The following is a 14266-nucleotide window of genomic DNA, read 5'->3' as shown; positions in this document are numbered from 1 at the left end:
TCATGGCTGGGTGACTTGGGACAGCTCACTCAATCTCTCTAGGCCTCTGTATTAGTTAGCTATGGCTGTGAAACAAATTACCCCCAAACTTAGCAGTTTGAAACAATATATATTTATTGGCTAACCATTTTTGAGAGTCAGGGATCTGGGTTCTCAGGCTCAGGGTGGGTCACCTGGGGCTACATTCACCTGAAGGCTCGACTGGGGGAGGCTCTGCTTCCGAGCTCACTCTTCTGGCTATTGGCTGGAGGCATCTCATGGACCAGTCACCAGGGCTACCACACCTGGCAGCTGGCTTCCTCCAGAGTAAGCTGTTCCAATGAGAGAGAGAGAGAGATTGGGCACCTGAGATGGAAAACACCATCTTCTGGTAACTTCATCTTGCAGATAACATGCCATGACTTTTGCTGTATTGTCCTCGTCAGAAGTCACTGGGTCACCTCGCACTTGGAAAGGGGACTACATGGGGCATGAATACCAGGAGGCAGGGTCACTGGGGCTGCCTCGGTTTTCTCACATATAGAACGGAGGTGATAATAGCACCTGCCTCTCAGGGTTGCTGTGAGGCTGTGCTGAGATGAGGTATGTTAAAGAGCCAGGGTAGCTGTCGTTACGCACAGCACCCTGGCTTACAGACTGAGGCAGAGAGAGGCACCATGGACAGTATCCCAAAGCTGAGGCTGACACCAGAGTTCATGTCCGCAAATGTCTAGTGTCGTCGGAGTTGAAAGACTCACATATCCTCATGGAGATCACTGTGTCTGAGGCTTGGTGGAGAGGTGCAGGGGTGGGGGGGTGAGGGGGTCACGCCCTCTCCAGGCTGCCAGAACCTGTGGACAAACACACCAGGGGCCCAGGCCTGACACCCTGTGTCTGCAGAGATCGCTGAGAAGCAGAGAGAACTGGCAGAAAGAGGAAGGGAGGGAATAGGCATGTCCCTTCCTTGAGGTCGTATCATGGGTGGGGACTCCCGGACGGGTTTCAAGTTGTACGAGCCTGAACCGCCCAGCTCTGGTTCTGCCAGGGCTGCAGGGCCCTGAGGAAGACTCCGGGCCTCACCTGTTTATGGCTTGGGGCTACGGGGTCCTCAGGCTGCCCCAGAAAATGCAGAGGCCTTCCTCCCGGACCTGTGGGTTGAGACCTGAGGAGAGAGTGCCCAGGAGTTAACTAGGCAAAGCAGAGAGAGACCAGAACTGCACGTGCAAAGGCCCTGTGGCACAGGGAGTGGTGCGAGTGGCAGAGGGGGCCTGGCTGGAGCACAGAAGGCCAAGCATGGTGAGAGGTGTGGGGTGGGCAGGGCCCTCAGCTCCTTTTTAATCCTCGTTCTGACTGCGGAATCCCAGAGGGAGGCCTGGGTGGGCAGTGAGGCAGAGCAGGATTGGGGGGGGCTGACAGCTAGTGGAGAGGGGAGGTGGCAGGGGGAGCGGTGATGCGGCCCCCAAACGTGGAGACGACATGGTTGTCAGGGCCTAGAGTTGGAGGCATCACAAGAAGATGGCGCAGGGTGACCAGAGCCTAGTGACACCTAACGTGTCTGTATAGACACACGCCTGCATGTATGTGTCTGTGAGGCTTGTTTCCAAACGGCTGGACGAGACTGGGCCAGTTGTGAAGTTGGCCGGGCCCCGGGGACCCAGCCTTCTGTGGGCTGGAGCTAGAGAGGCTGGTGTCTCCTGGCCCTAGGTGTGCTAAGGTGAAGAGAGGATGACACCCCAGAGGTCCTGGCAAACCCTGCTTCCCCCGAGCCTGTGGAGCCCACCCAGGGCCAAGGGCTTGGTTCTTCCATCCTCACCGCCAGCCCAGGAGGAGACAGGTTGGGCTGGAGAGGGGCCCCAGGGAAACCTCTGGTATCCTGATTGGGGGGTGGGTTTCTCAGGTGCACACATTGGTCCAAATGTAAGATATGTGCCTTTTACTGTATGTAATTATTCCTTAAAACAAATCTGGGGACTTCGCTGGTGGCGCAGTGGTTAAGAATCCACCTACCAATCCAGGGGACACGGGTTCGAGCCCTGGTCCGGGAAGATCCCACATGCTGCAGAGCAACTAAGCCTGTGTGCCACAACTACTGAGCCCGTGTGCTGTAACTACTGAAGCCCGCACGCCTAGAGCCCGTGCGCCACAACAAGAGAAGCCACCGCAGTGAGAAGCCCGCGCACTGCAACGAAGAGCAGCCCCCCCGCCACAACTAGAGAAAGCCCACGTGCAGCAACGAAGACCCAACGCAACCAAAAATAAATGAAAAGTAAATTAAAAAATTTATAGAACAAACAAAAAAACAAATCTGGCCCGAGGTGGCTTGGTGCTCAGCTGTCCCCTGTGGGAACCAGAACAGATCCAGGAGTTGCGTTTTCAGCTCTTAGAGTGGAATTTAGGCGTTGCCAGGCTTCTGTCCATGAGCACTGCCTCTGCTGAGGGGACAGTGTGTGGGCAGGGGCCAGAGGACAAGAAGGCGTGCCCTGAGTCCACAGTCCATAGTCAGAGGCAGGAGAGACCCGCTACTGTACTTGGGGCATCTGAGGTTAGGACAGAGCTCTTAAGGGCAGCGCAGGTGCAGTGGCACCTAAAGGGTGGAGGAAGGGGCCTTAGTCGATCAGGGAACGTTGAGTGCCCAGAAGGTGGGCATTGAAACAAGCTTCGGGGCCCCTGGGGAGGGGAGTGTGGTGGGAAAGGGTGGTGAGAGCTGGGCGGCTCTTGGGCCTGGGAGACCAAGTTGGGAGCTTGGGGGTCACCCCAAGAGCTGGAGGAGCTTCCCAGAGGGCATCGAGCAGGGGAGCGACAGAGTCTGATTCGCTTTTTGCAAAGCTCATTCTGTCTGCGTGTGGTGTGCCCGCTGAGATGGTGGAGGCTGGACCAGGCTATCCCAGGAGAGACGAGGAGGGATCCCAGAGAGATCGGAGGAGTGAAACTGGAGATAGACTGGATATGATGGGGACAGAGTCCAGGGATTCTCGGGTCTGCAGGTCTGCAGTGTGGGCAGCTCACGAGGCACCTGCTCTAGGGAATTGCTATCGGAAGATGATGCCTGACAGCAGGAGAGGGAGGGCAGTGGCCAGTAGGGGATGGTGAGAGCCTCCCCTGTGGGGCCTGGGGCCTCAGCCTGGGGCGGTTGCTTAGAGACACGGTGTGGAGAAAGGGAGGCCCCGGGTGAGTCGGTGGGCAGCCCGGAAGTCACCAAATAAGGGAGGATTAAGGAAAAGCTTCCCTAGCCTGGACCCAGAGCAGCTCGGCGCCTGTGAGTCCTTCACATCTCGTCCTGTTTCAGCAAGGAGGTGGGGGAGGACTCAAGAGGAGGGGCTGGAGACGGGATTTTCCTTTCAAGAAATACCAGCGTCCACCTTGCTTCCTAAGACGTTTTGAACCAAGAAGCTGGTCTTGGAGGGCAGTTTGAGCTGGGTTTGTCCCCACCTCCAAGGGCTCTGATCCTTACAGGGTCATCGGAGAGTTAAGGAAGCGAAAAGACTGCTCTAAATCAGGCCTCCTTGCAGAAAGAATGCTCTCGTGCTGCGTTGCAGATTTGGATGTAGCCCCTGTTCTTCTGTCCCCCGACCCAGGTCTCGGGTGCTCCGTTGTAGAAGTGGACTGGAGTGCATGTGGGTCTGGCTCTAGGTGCTGCGTCTGGGTTTCCTCGGTCTCTGCATTGTGGTCACCTTTAGAGACCATGATGCTGGCCCGTGTGGACCTCCTGGGGACACTAGGAGGAGAAGGGTTGCCTAGCCCCTGAACCAGGTCTCGACCTTCCCTGAGAAGGACCCGTTCGTGGCCAGCCTGCCCCGGGGTTGATCACGTGTCCCCCGAGCTCACTGTCATCCCTCTTGCTGCAGCCTGAACCCCTTGAGAGGGACGTGCAACCCAAACACAGTGGAAAGACCTCCGAGGAGCCCGATAGATCCTGGGGCTATTTTTACGCCCTGTGAATTTGGACGGTGCCCCTGGCAGCAAGAACTCTGAGATGATTAAAAATCTGCTTGGAGTAGCGGTGGAAAAACTTTGTAAGAGAAGATTTCCGGGAAGATTGAGAGTTTTTACTCAAAGACTAGGCTTCCTGAGTCCAGAAGATCTCGCCTCACCTCTCAGATTTGTTGTTTCATGATCCACCTTCCCGGTTCCAGGCTTGGGAGCCACCTCTTTCTGGAAGATGTCCTGGCATGGAAGATTGGGAATCGCGAGATCTCTAAACTGTGAAGTGTGGTACTTCAGGGGCAGTATTTGAAAAGGAGTAGATGGGCCCCTAGAAAGAGAACCTTGAATGTATTCCTTTAAACCGAGATGTGGTCCTAACCGCAGGTGGGACCCAAGTGCATTTGACAAGCACTTGACTGTTATCCCGGGCCAGCTGAGAACTGTCTCTTTGAAAGGATGCACAGTGAGGGCAGAGGGACCCTCAGCCCATCAGCCCAATGGCCACCTGCACCAGCGGAAGTCGGTTAGTGATGAGGGTTTGGCAGCAGTGGGTCAGGAGCCCGTGTTTGGTTGGCGTCATCTCCAAGCTGTTTTCTCAACTCTTCTTCTCTGCCAGGACCCTCACCCAGTGGCTTTTCAGTGCACTCACGCATTTGCTGAGTATCCGCCGTGTGCTAGGCACAGGGCAGACCCAGCCTTGGGTTTGCTCCCTGAGCCCCGCCTGGAACACAAGCCCTTTTCTTGCCCCCTGCAGAAAAGCACATCCATAGGGATGTTGGAGTGGTGGGAAAGTGCACGGGGAAGGGAGGTGTGACGCAGGCCCCCCTGGGACTCTGTGCCGTGATCGATCAGAAAACCTGCCGTCATGGGCGAGTTTTGCACTTTGGTAGGAAACGTCAGTCAGGGCTGCCTGCAACTGATTGTTGTGCTGGAGTTTTAAACAGCTGATAGCACGAATTGGCAAACTTTCTCTAAAAGGCCAGAGAGTAAATATTTTAGGTTTTGCGGGCCACATGGTCTCTGTCACAGCTGCTCAACTCTGCCTCTGTAGCTTGTAAGCAGCCACGGATACTATGCAAATCAGTGGGCCTGGCCGTGTGCCAATAAAACTTTATTTATGGATGCTGAAATTTGAATTTCATGGAGTTTTCACTTGTCATGAGATGCTATTCTTTTTTTCCCTGGCATTTTTTTCAACCATATTAAAACAGAAAAACCCCTCTTAGTTTATGGGCTGTATAAAAATAGGCAGCATGTGGGATATGGCCCCCAGGCTGCAGTTCGCTGACCCTGATCTGAAGGTAAGGGTCAGGAGATGTACCTGGGGGAATTACTGTCTCGCTTTCCCCGTGTTTAAGTGCCCAGCTCTGTGCACCGCAGCGTGCCCAGGCAGCCCTCCATCCCAGCAGCTGTGCAGTTGCCCGTGTCTCCCCCCAGGTCCTCAGATGGTGATTTCGGGGGGGGGGGGGCTCCGGGGAGGGGCTGGACTAAACTGCCCTGGGGCCCGGGGCCCCCACGAGCAGGTTGTTGGGAAACAGAACCCAAGGCTGGGACAGCCATCGTAGGTGAAGTGTGTGCGCAGAAGGGCCGGGTTCTCGAGGGCTGTTGGTAGCAGAAGGACAAGATTCTGTTCTTAATGCATTTCCGACACCGCCTCGTGGCTCCCGTAGGAACCTGCGCAAGGGGCCCAGCGGCCTGGCTGACGAGATCAACTTCGAGGACTTTCTGACCATCATGTCCTACTTCCGGCCCATCGACACCACCATGGATGAGGAGCGGGTGCAGCTGTGCCGGAAAGAGAAGCTAAGATGTGGGTGTCCCGGGGCCCCTCCCCGGTGCGCACCTGGCCGCCCCCAAGGGGGGGTTTGGGAGGGTCGGGTCAGGTTGCACCAGCCCAGGCCTTGGGGAGGTTGGTCCCGATTTTCACACACAAAGGGTGGCGTTTGCACCTCCCTCTCCTCCGAGGCTGTTGCGTGGCAGCCTCCTTGTTGACACTTCTCAGCAGCTGGTGGTTTTCTGGGAACAGAAAGAGGTGTCAGTGATTGGAAAAGGTTAAGGCCCTTGGTTTGGACAGACCTGGTTCAATCCAGCCCCTTCACTAAGCAGCTGTGTGACCCTGAACTTGACGGTGGGGATGAGGACTGAGCATAAGGGTGATTCTGAGGCTGGGTGGGATCTCGGGTGCTTCCTGAAAGTTCCTTTCTTCCCTCCCCTGGCCCATGACTGGCCACTGTACGCAGTTTCACGGGGCGGCCTCTGTGGGGCTCGTCCGTCCCAGAGGAGCCTCTGCTGGCCCTGGGCTCTGAGCAAGTTTAGCTGGGATCGGCCTTGGTGGGGGATGGCACAGAGTCCCAGGGTGGCTTGCGTCACACCTCCCTTCCCCATGCACTTTCCCACGACTCCAGCATCCCTCTCTATCCCACCCGAGCAGCAGCGTCTGCGCAGCGTCTGCAGGGACATGTAAACACGGGGCTTGGGCTATACTTAGCTCGGGCTGTGTACTGAGGGTAGTTGGGGGCAGGGCGGTGATGCCTGGTGTCCGCCCGGCTTCCACACTGTTCCAAGGACCAGGTCAAGGGGGGTGAGGGCTGTGGGATGGGACGGACTCTGGTTCAAACCCCCGGCTGCCCCTCCCTTAATGGGGTGGCTGTGGGCAAATGCCTTAGCTTCTGTGAGCTTGGCAGCCCAGTCTGTGAAATGGGCTCAGGGCAGCCCTGGCCTCACGGGGTCATGTGAGGATGAGAGGAAGAGATGTTTGCACAGCGTCGGGCTGGATAAATGCCAGGACCGAGGACTTTTATGAGCCTGAGGCTGAGCTAGGGGGCAGAGAGGTCACCTCCCCTTTAGCTCCTGGCCCTGTTGGGCTGCGGCATGCTGAGTGATGTCAGTAAAGGGACCACGTGATGTCACTAAGAGTGAAATAACTGGAGCGGGTGTGAACGCCCCTCGTACCATCGGGGCCGGCTCAGATCTGCCAGGGGCAAGATGTAGGCAGCCGGGTCCGTGATCTGCCCCAGGCCTGGGATGACAGCCGCCCTCTGGGTCCGTCAGGAATGACACTTTGAAATAACGCTGAGCTGGCTTCCTGTTAATGAGACTGTCACATCGTCTGCACTCACAGTGTGCCAGGCGGTCGCTGGCCCTGGTCCACCAGCCTTAGCTCACCTGGCAACACCATGAGGCAGATGTGTGCTTACTCCCATTTTACAGATGGGGAAGCTGAGGCTCAGAAAAGTTAGGTCACTTGCCCAAGGTCACCCACCAGGAAGTGGTCGGTCTGGCCCCATGGCCTTTGCCCTTGCCCTCTATGGCTTCGGCAGGTTTCCGTTACTGGGGTCTTTTGCTCAGTTTGAAGTAGGGGAAGGTTGGGGGGCGGGGCGACCCGGGCTCCCCTCCGCCTTGCCTGACTCAGCCGCTCTCTCCCCCTGCCACCCCCCAGTTCTGTTCCACATGTATGACTCAGACAGCGACGGCCGCATCACCCTGGAAGAGTATCGAAATGTAAAGTATGCTCCCGCGCCGGCGGGCCCCAGCGCCTCCCCTGCCCTGCGGCCGGGACGGAGGCCCAAGTTCACGGCGTCTCTGCTCCACCGGCAGGTGGTCGAGGAGCTGCTGTCCGGAAACCCCCACATCGAGAAGGAATCTGCGCGCTCCATCGCCGACGGGGCCATGATGGAGGCGGCCAGCGTCTGCGTGGGGCGGATGGTGAGAGCCGCCGGGGCCGGACCCCCAGATCCCTCCCTGCCCCTGCTGACCCCGCCGTGCCTTGCCCTGGTACTAGTCTGTGTTTGTGGAAGGCCCCAGCGGGCAGAGACTGTGCGTGACCTGCTCGCCGCTCTAACCGGGCCTGGCGCAGACCACTGCTCACAGGCTTCTCGCTGCTTTCCTGTCCCCTCAGAAGGCCGGCCCCATGTCCCAACCCCTGGGGGGTCAGGCCAAGCAGGGGAGTCTGGCTTTGGGGGCCGTAGACCCCACTACGTAGCTCCCTCGGGCCCACAGGCAGTGCCTGGCACAGTGCCAGGCCCGGTTGGCGCACAGCCCGGCCTTGCTCTCATTTAATTTTTAATGAGGGGATTTGTGGCCTGGAGGGCGGGGGTCAGCAGGGAGCTCTCTGAGGGCCCACAGTCTGGGGCCCAGCGAGGCGCTGGGAGCAGCGGGGGGTGACGTGTAGATGAGACAGGAGAGGGGCTGGGCCATCAGGGCTTGTGCGCTGATGAGGGTGGGAGGCTCCGTGCTGACAGAGGCACTTGCAAGGCTGCTACGGTGGCCCAGGCGGAGGGCCGGGCTCGAGCTCTGATGGGGAGGGAGGCGGGTGGGACCACGTGGTCAGGAGCTGGGACACAGCTGAGGCTTGTCGGGGTCCCACTGGTGTAGAAGTGGCTGGATCGTTTCTCGGAACCGTGCTGTCGGGCCTCCGGTGATGTCGGTGGGTTAGAGCAGGGTTTCTCCACCCGGCCTTGTTGGCACGTGGGCTTGTCCTGGGGTTGCAGGGGCCTGAGCAGCCTCCCTGGCTTCCACCCACTAGATGCCAGTCACCCTCCAAGTCGTGACAACCAACATGTCTCCAGACACGGCCCACCGTCCCTGGGCCGGGGGACGAAGTCACCCCCAGTGCAGAACCGTTGGCGCAGAGGGGCACAGGAGCGAACGGTCAGGGCAGTGGTAACTGGCACGTCGTATGAGGGGTCACTGCCGGCTTTTACGTGCTCTGATGGTGCCGTCGTCAGGGTGGGGAGGCACGGACTCTGGCAGGCGCCTCCTGGAGGCTCCAGGCAGCCAGGTGCCCCCAGGGTCACCTGGAGGGTGACCACACAGCGTGTGCAGGCACCGTGCTGGCTTCTTCACGTGCATCACTTCATAGATTTGTAACCTTGCTTCACTGGTGGGGACATAAAGAATTTTCTGGACTTTGGGGGCAGCGACCTTTTTGCTGCGCTGGGTGGACTCGCTCTTGCAGGGCCGGGTCCACTCCAGACAGCCCCTGACGCAGGGGCTCGGAGCCCCCCGGGAGCCATGCGGGTAGGTACGTGACCATCTCCATGGATTTTGTTCCCTGAGGGTTTCGGGTGGTCTCCCTGGGGCTGTCCCCTCTGGCTCCTGTGTATTTATAGTGGCTGCAGCCCCAGACACCATCATGGCTTTGGGGTGACCCCAGCCCAGATGGAGGGGTGTTTTCCTGCTGAAACCTGCTGTCTGTGCCCAGGCTTGTCATCAGGAGATGGCGGGCAGGGGGCTGAGGTCACTTTCTCAGCCTGTATTTCATTTGTCTGCTTCGGGGACCCAGGGAGAGGCTTCTGGCTTTGGCGAAGCCACCCCACTCAGACAGTTAACTGCCGCGGAAAAGGCCGGTGACCTCGGTGGGGAGCGCGGGGATTCCCCTGCTGGGTTGCCCGAGCCAGATTCCCACTTGATTTAATGACACTCTCCTTCGTTAAATTGCTCCCCGTCCCGCTCCAGTTTCAATTGGCGGCAGTTTTCTTAATTTGCTGTAGTAAAATTGCTGTCAGCTGCTGATCTGCATAAAAGCTGCACAGCCTCAGAAGCCGGGGCTTTCCGGGAGTCCGTGCCGGCTTCCCGGGTGCGCGTCCCGCTCGCCGTGTGCATCTCTCTTTAGGTACGGATCCTCTGTGTGCTCTTAGAGGGTTTTCTTGTGTGATCGTCGACCAGATACACACAGAGGCTCAGGGTGAGGGGTGGCCGAGTCAGTTCACACCCTGTGGCCCCTGAGGACGCTTAACATTTCTGCCCGCACCTCTCACCAAAGACAAATGACGCATCGCCCCGCCGTAACGGACCTCCGAAGCCGGCTGTCGGCTGCGGCGGTGAGCTCTTTCCAGGGTGTTTCCCTGGAAACCTTGTTGTGGCTGGAGGCTGGGGCAGCTGTGCTGGGGTCTCAGCCTAGGGCGCTGCCCTGACCCTGCAGCCCCTCCACCCGGTGCCCGCCCTCCAGCCCAGGTCTTGGGCCGGGGGGACCTTATCTGTAATTAGCTCCCCTCGCTGCCCTAGGAATCCGGAGTCTCTGGCAGGGAGTGCACGGCCACTTCTGTCTGTGCCCCTGGGCAGGAAGAGCCGACAGCCCTAGGGACAGGGCTGGCCCAGGCCTTCTAAAAAATCGGTGTTTTTCATAAAATTAAAAAGTATATCCAGGGGACTCCCCTGACGGTCCAGTGGTTAAGACTTCGCCTTCCAGTGCAGGGGGTGCAGGTTAGATCCCTGCTCGGGGAGCTAAGATCCCACGTGCCTCTCGGCCAAAAAACTAAAACATAAAACAGAAGGAATGTTGTAACAAATTCAATAAAGACTAAAAATGGTCCACATCCAAAAAAAAAATCTAAAAAAAAAAAAAAAGTATATCCAAAATTAGATTAAGAACAGAACCCACCTCTGGGAGCTGTTGTGAGGTTTGCATCAGTTCGTGGTAATAACGTTTGTAAAGTACACACGGCAAGTGCTCAGAGAGCGCCTGCCGATGTTTTCTTAAATACTCCGTAGGAACAAATTTCCGAGCGGTACAGAAGGAGAAGTGCGTCTTTCTTGGCCCTCCTCCCATCGGCCCTGGTCCTTTTCCCTAAAGGGAACTGCCCTTGATGGTGTTATTCCTGACACAGACCGACGTGTACACGTGTGTCTTTCGGTTCTGACTCACACAAAGCGGCACTGAACTGCTCGCTCTCCCCCGTGCTGACCCCACAGGTCCGCGGAGCAGGTGGCAGCCGTCTGCTTAGTGATGTAGGACAGAATCTGCAGCCATCTTTCTGCTCCTTGTTTGTTTTTTTCCCCCGTGTATGTATCTTGGAGCCTTTTCCATATCAGCAGGTCTAGATCGACCCCTTCTTCGTGGTAACCGATAGCCAGGGCGACCACGATTTATTTGGCTGGTGTTGTATTGACCGGCAGTGGGGTGTCAGCCCAGCTTTCACTGTCACAGAGGGCGCCGTGGGGACTTGGTCTTAGCACCATGGGCAGGAGCCCCATTTATCATCTCGTGTGTGTGCAGAGACTGGCACTGCCAGTGACTTGGCAGGTGGGAGGCTCCTGGGCCGGATGTTATCAGGGTGACTCACTTGGCCCTTTCCCCAGTGTCTGGAGTGCAGGTCGGCCCAGAACTGGTCTTACCAAGGCTGGTTTGAGGAGGCAGGACTAAGAAATGGCAGGAGGTGTCTGCTGGTGGCCGTACTGTTGGGAAGTGGCGGGAGGCGGCTGTGTCGGGTGGAGCGAGCCCTGCCTCTGTGCCCACCCTCTTCCTTTCCCACCCTCGTCTGACCTGTCCTCCCCGGGGGGCGTGGGGGGTGGCCCTGGTGAGCCTGCACCACCTTCCGTCCCACCATCGAGCCAGTGAAGGAGACGCTGGAGTTCAGGGCGACCAGCCTCGAGCTGGAGGCGAACAATCCAGAATGTTCTCCCCATTCTCATGATTCTACCTAAATGGCCCCAGCCTTCTGTGTTGCAGGGTGGGGGGAAGATGGAGAGTCTCCAGGCAGAAGCCCCTCACTGCACCCTGTGCTCTGTCCCCAGGAGCCTGACCAGGTGTACGAGGGCATCACTTTCGATGACTTCCTGAAGGTGGGTACCTGGGGGTGGGGGTGGGCACGGGGGCTGTGCTGGGGGCTTGAGGGGGCCCCTGCTGGTCAGGAGATGGGCGTCTCTGTGGAAAGGGGTCAAGCCTGGGTGTGGCCTTTAAAATAGTTTAAACTGGTTTTACTTATTTTTATTGGAAGGGTGATGATAGGTATACACGGTCAGAACAACTAAGCAAGTGCAAAAGGGCCTGTGAGGAAAACTCCATTTTTCTCCCCCCTCCTCAGAAGCACCCTGTTGACAGTTGGAGCCAGGGTTCTGGAATGTTCTGTGCCTGTAGAGACCTGCCCTTCACAGAAGCACACACTGGTGTTGACCGCGTGTGCTTCTGCCCTGGGGCTCGCAGCCCATGCTGCTTGTCTGGCTTCCCACCTTCCACCCTTGTTAGTGGACATTCAGGCCTCCCCCAGCCTTCACTGCTACAAACCTGCTCGCAGGCTGGGAACTGGGGCCCCTCGCTGCTCTGACAGGCAGATCCCTGTGGCAAGGAGTCGAGCCCCCCATGCTCTGCCCGTGCTTTGGCCCTGAGCATCCCAACAGCGGTGTCCCCGAGCCCCTTCCAGGAGGCGAGGAAGATGGGAAGTCAGGGGGACGATACCCAGGGTGGCCCCCTGGCCGGCCGCCGACTCTCCGGGCGGCCCCTAGGGAAACGGGCCTGTCCCTGGGTTGGGGCCGGGGACTCTGGTGAGCTGAGGGGCAGCTCGGCTGGGCGCTCCCCCAAAGTCTGCGCCGCCAACCTGGCCAGTCATGGCAAGAGGAAGGGGGCGGGCGGCACAGACCTGGGCCTGAGGGAGAGACCTGAAGGGCCTACTGGGCCAGAGGACAGGCGCCCCATGCCCCCGCCGCCCCCAGGGCTGGGCAGGGCAGGCAGACTGGGAGCACCTGAGCTGCCGTCGGTGCCACAGGCCACCTTGGCTTGTTCTGAGGTCTGCGCTCCAGAAAAGTGATGACACCCAAGCAAGAACCAGAATAAGGAGTTAGAAGATCAGGGAGGCCAGGGAAGGTTAGGGAGGAGGGATGGCTGCTTTAAGCCAGAAGATAGGATGAAATCCAATTTTGGCCTCAGAAACCAAGCTTCTTCCCCAGAAGGCCGCCCCCGCCGCTGCCCCGCCTCTAGTGTTCCCAAGGCCGTTGCCTCTGCACCGTGGGAGTTTTTCCTGACCAGCCGGCCCATCCCATTCTCTGAGCCCCACCACTAGCCTCTTGACACCTGGCATCACCCGGCCTTTGGCAGAAACCACCCACCCTGGCATCCAGGTATCTTCTCCTGGGAACATCTTGTTCACCTAACAAGGAAAGCACCTGGCGGACCGTAGGCATGTGACAGTGGCAGGAAATGTGCTGAGGCCTCCCTGCCACTTGGGTGCCCACAGGGCTCTGCTTTCCCCAGCCTCAAGGCTGTCCCTGGAGATGTTGAGGGCGACAGCTTGAGAGTTTGAAGTTCTTACATAAGCAGGGAGACAGTGACAAGTCACTGCCCACCACGTCCCTCCGTTCCTGTTTGCATCCTGCCCGCCATCTCTCCATCTGTGGTCCTCCTGGGCCCCGAGTGGCCAAGGAGCTGGCGGGCGCACAGTCCTGCCCGCGCTGGGGCTTCCTAGTGTGGCAGATACAGGGTCTGGTGGCCTGAGTGTCCGCTAGGGCCCTAGCCAGGATGGACCGTGATGGCAGTGCCAGTAGCAGGTATGTGGTGATGGATGTGGGCTTTGGCAGAAATTACCTTTCCTGGGCATGAGCCTTGTCTGTCTGGAACACGGTGACCTCCTATCCCTGGGAAGACCTAACTGTTGTGACCTTTTAATTTATAATGATGGCTTAATGAAACCTTATAATTGCACAGCCCTTAACAGTTTATAAACCGCTTCCGTGCATGATTCCCCTGGAGCCCCCAAAACATTCCGTGAACGGGCAGCACAGGTGGTGGTCTCGACACTTTTCTGGTGGAAAGGAGGTTTAGTGGGCTTAAGGAATTTGCATGAAAATCATAGAGCCTGAAGTGGCGGGTGGGATTCAAGTGACTTCAGCTAAGAGCTTGGATTCAGTACTTAATAATAACTTGCTGTGACAATCCATAAAGAATCCAAATGTCAGCCCAATTAACCAGCAAAAAGGCAGATGGAAGTTTCTCTTCCACGCTTCGCACTGGATTCCACCTGCGGGAGCTTCTCAGTGGGTGGCGGAGGAGGGCGGGTGGGAAGGTGGCCGAGGACTCCGGTGGGGATGCCCGCTCACACTGCTCCGTCTGTTCCAGATCTGGCAGGGGATAGACATCGAGACAAAGATGCATGTCCGCTTCCTTAACATGGAAACCATCGCCCTGTGCCACTGACCGCCCCTCCCCCATGGAGAACCCGCACTTGGACCCGGGCAGCGAGGCCCACGGGGGCCCTTTTGCTACAGCTCTTGTAAATAGTCAACATCCCTCGCTCATCTCTTTTTCCCGCAGGGTATGGTACATGGGGCTTTGCTGTTTTTATCTCCAATAAAATAGAAAAAGGGTTTGTTAATGAACCTGGCTCCTGTCTGTTCCCCACGTCCATGCACGTGGCCTGGCCGTTTGGCGGCCCGAGGCTGGCTGACTATATGAGGAGCGAGGGGCAGCAGCAGCAAGTCTTCAGAGACTGGTTTGCAAGCGGATTTATTTTTCCCTTCCTTTCTGGTTTATTGTGGGTTAAATATTTGCTGTTTTCCCCACATGAGTGCTGGGAATTCACCTGCCTTCGCAAGCCTAGGCAGGAAAGTAAGGAGAAGCAGCTCCTCACTCCATGGGGGCCGGGACTTGGGG

At 57.8% G+C, this 14266-nt stretch overlaps 1 protein-coding gene across 2 annotated transcripts in view; it reads left to right on the top strand.

Annotated features, from left to right (window-relative positions):
* Window positions 1–13992, top strand: part of TESC (tescalcin) — a 62915-nt gene extending 48923 nt beyond the window's left edge. For both annotated transcript variants that reach the window (XM_049697626.1, XM_004281473.4), the window contains 5 exons: window positions 5574–5713; window positions 7343–7404; window positions 7501–7608; window positions 11419–11466; window positions 13733–13992. In XM_049697626.1, the coding sequence (XP_049553583.1) occupies window positions 5574–5713; window positions 7343–7404; window positions 7501–7608; window positions 11419–11466; window positions 13733–13810 (436 nt within the window). In that variant the 3' untranslated portion in view covers window positions 13811–13992. The remainder of the gene's footprint in view (window positions 1–5573; window positions 5714–7342; window positions 7405–7500; window positions 7609–11418; window positions 11467–13732) is intronic.
* The last annotated feature ends 274 nt before the right edge of the window (window positions 13993–14266 follow it).

The sequence above is a fragment of the Orcinus orca genome, chromosome 15, assembly GCF_937001465.1.
Source record: "Orcinus orca chromosome 15, mOrcOrc1.1, whole genome shotgun sequence".
In the NCBI taxonomy this organism is placed as follows: Eukaryota; Metazoa; Chordata; class Mammalia; order Artiodactyla; family Delphinidae; genus Orcinus; species Orcinus orca.
This window is presented reverse-complemented; position numbering and strand designations above follow the sequence as displayed.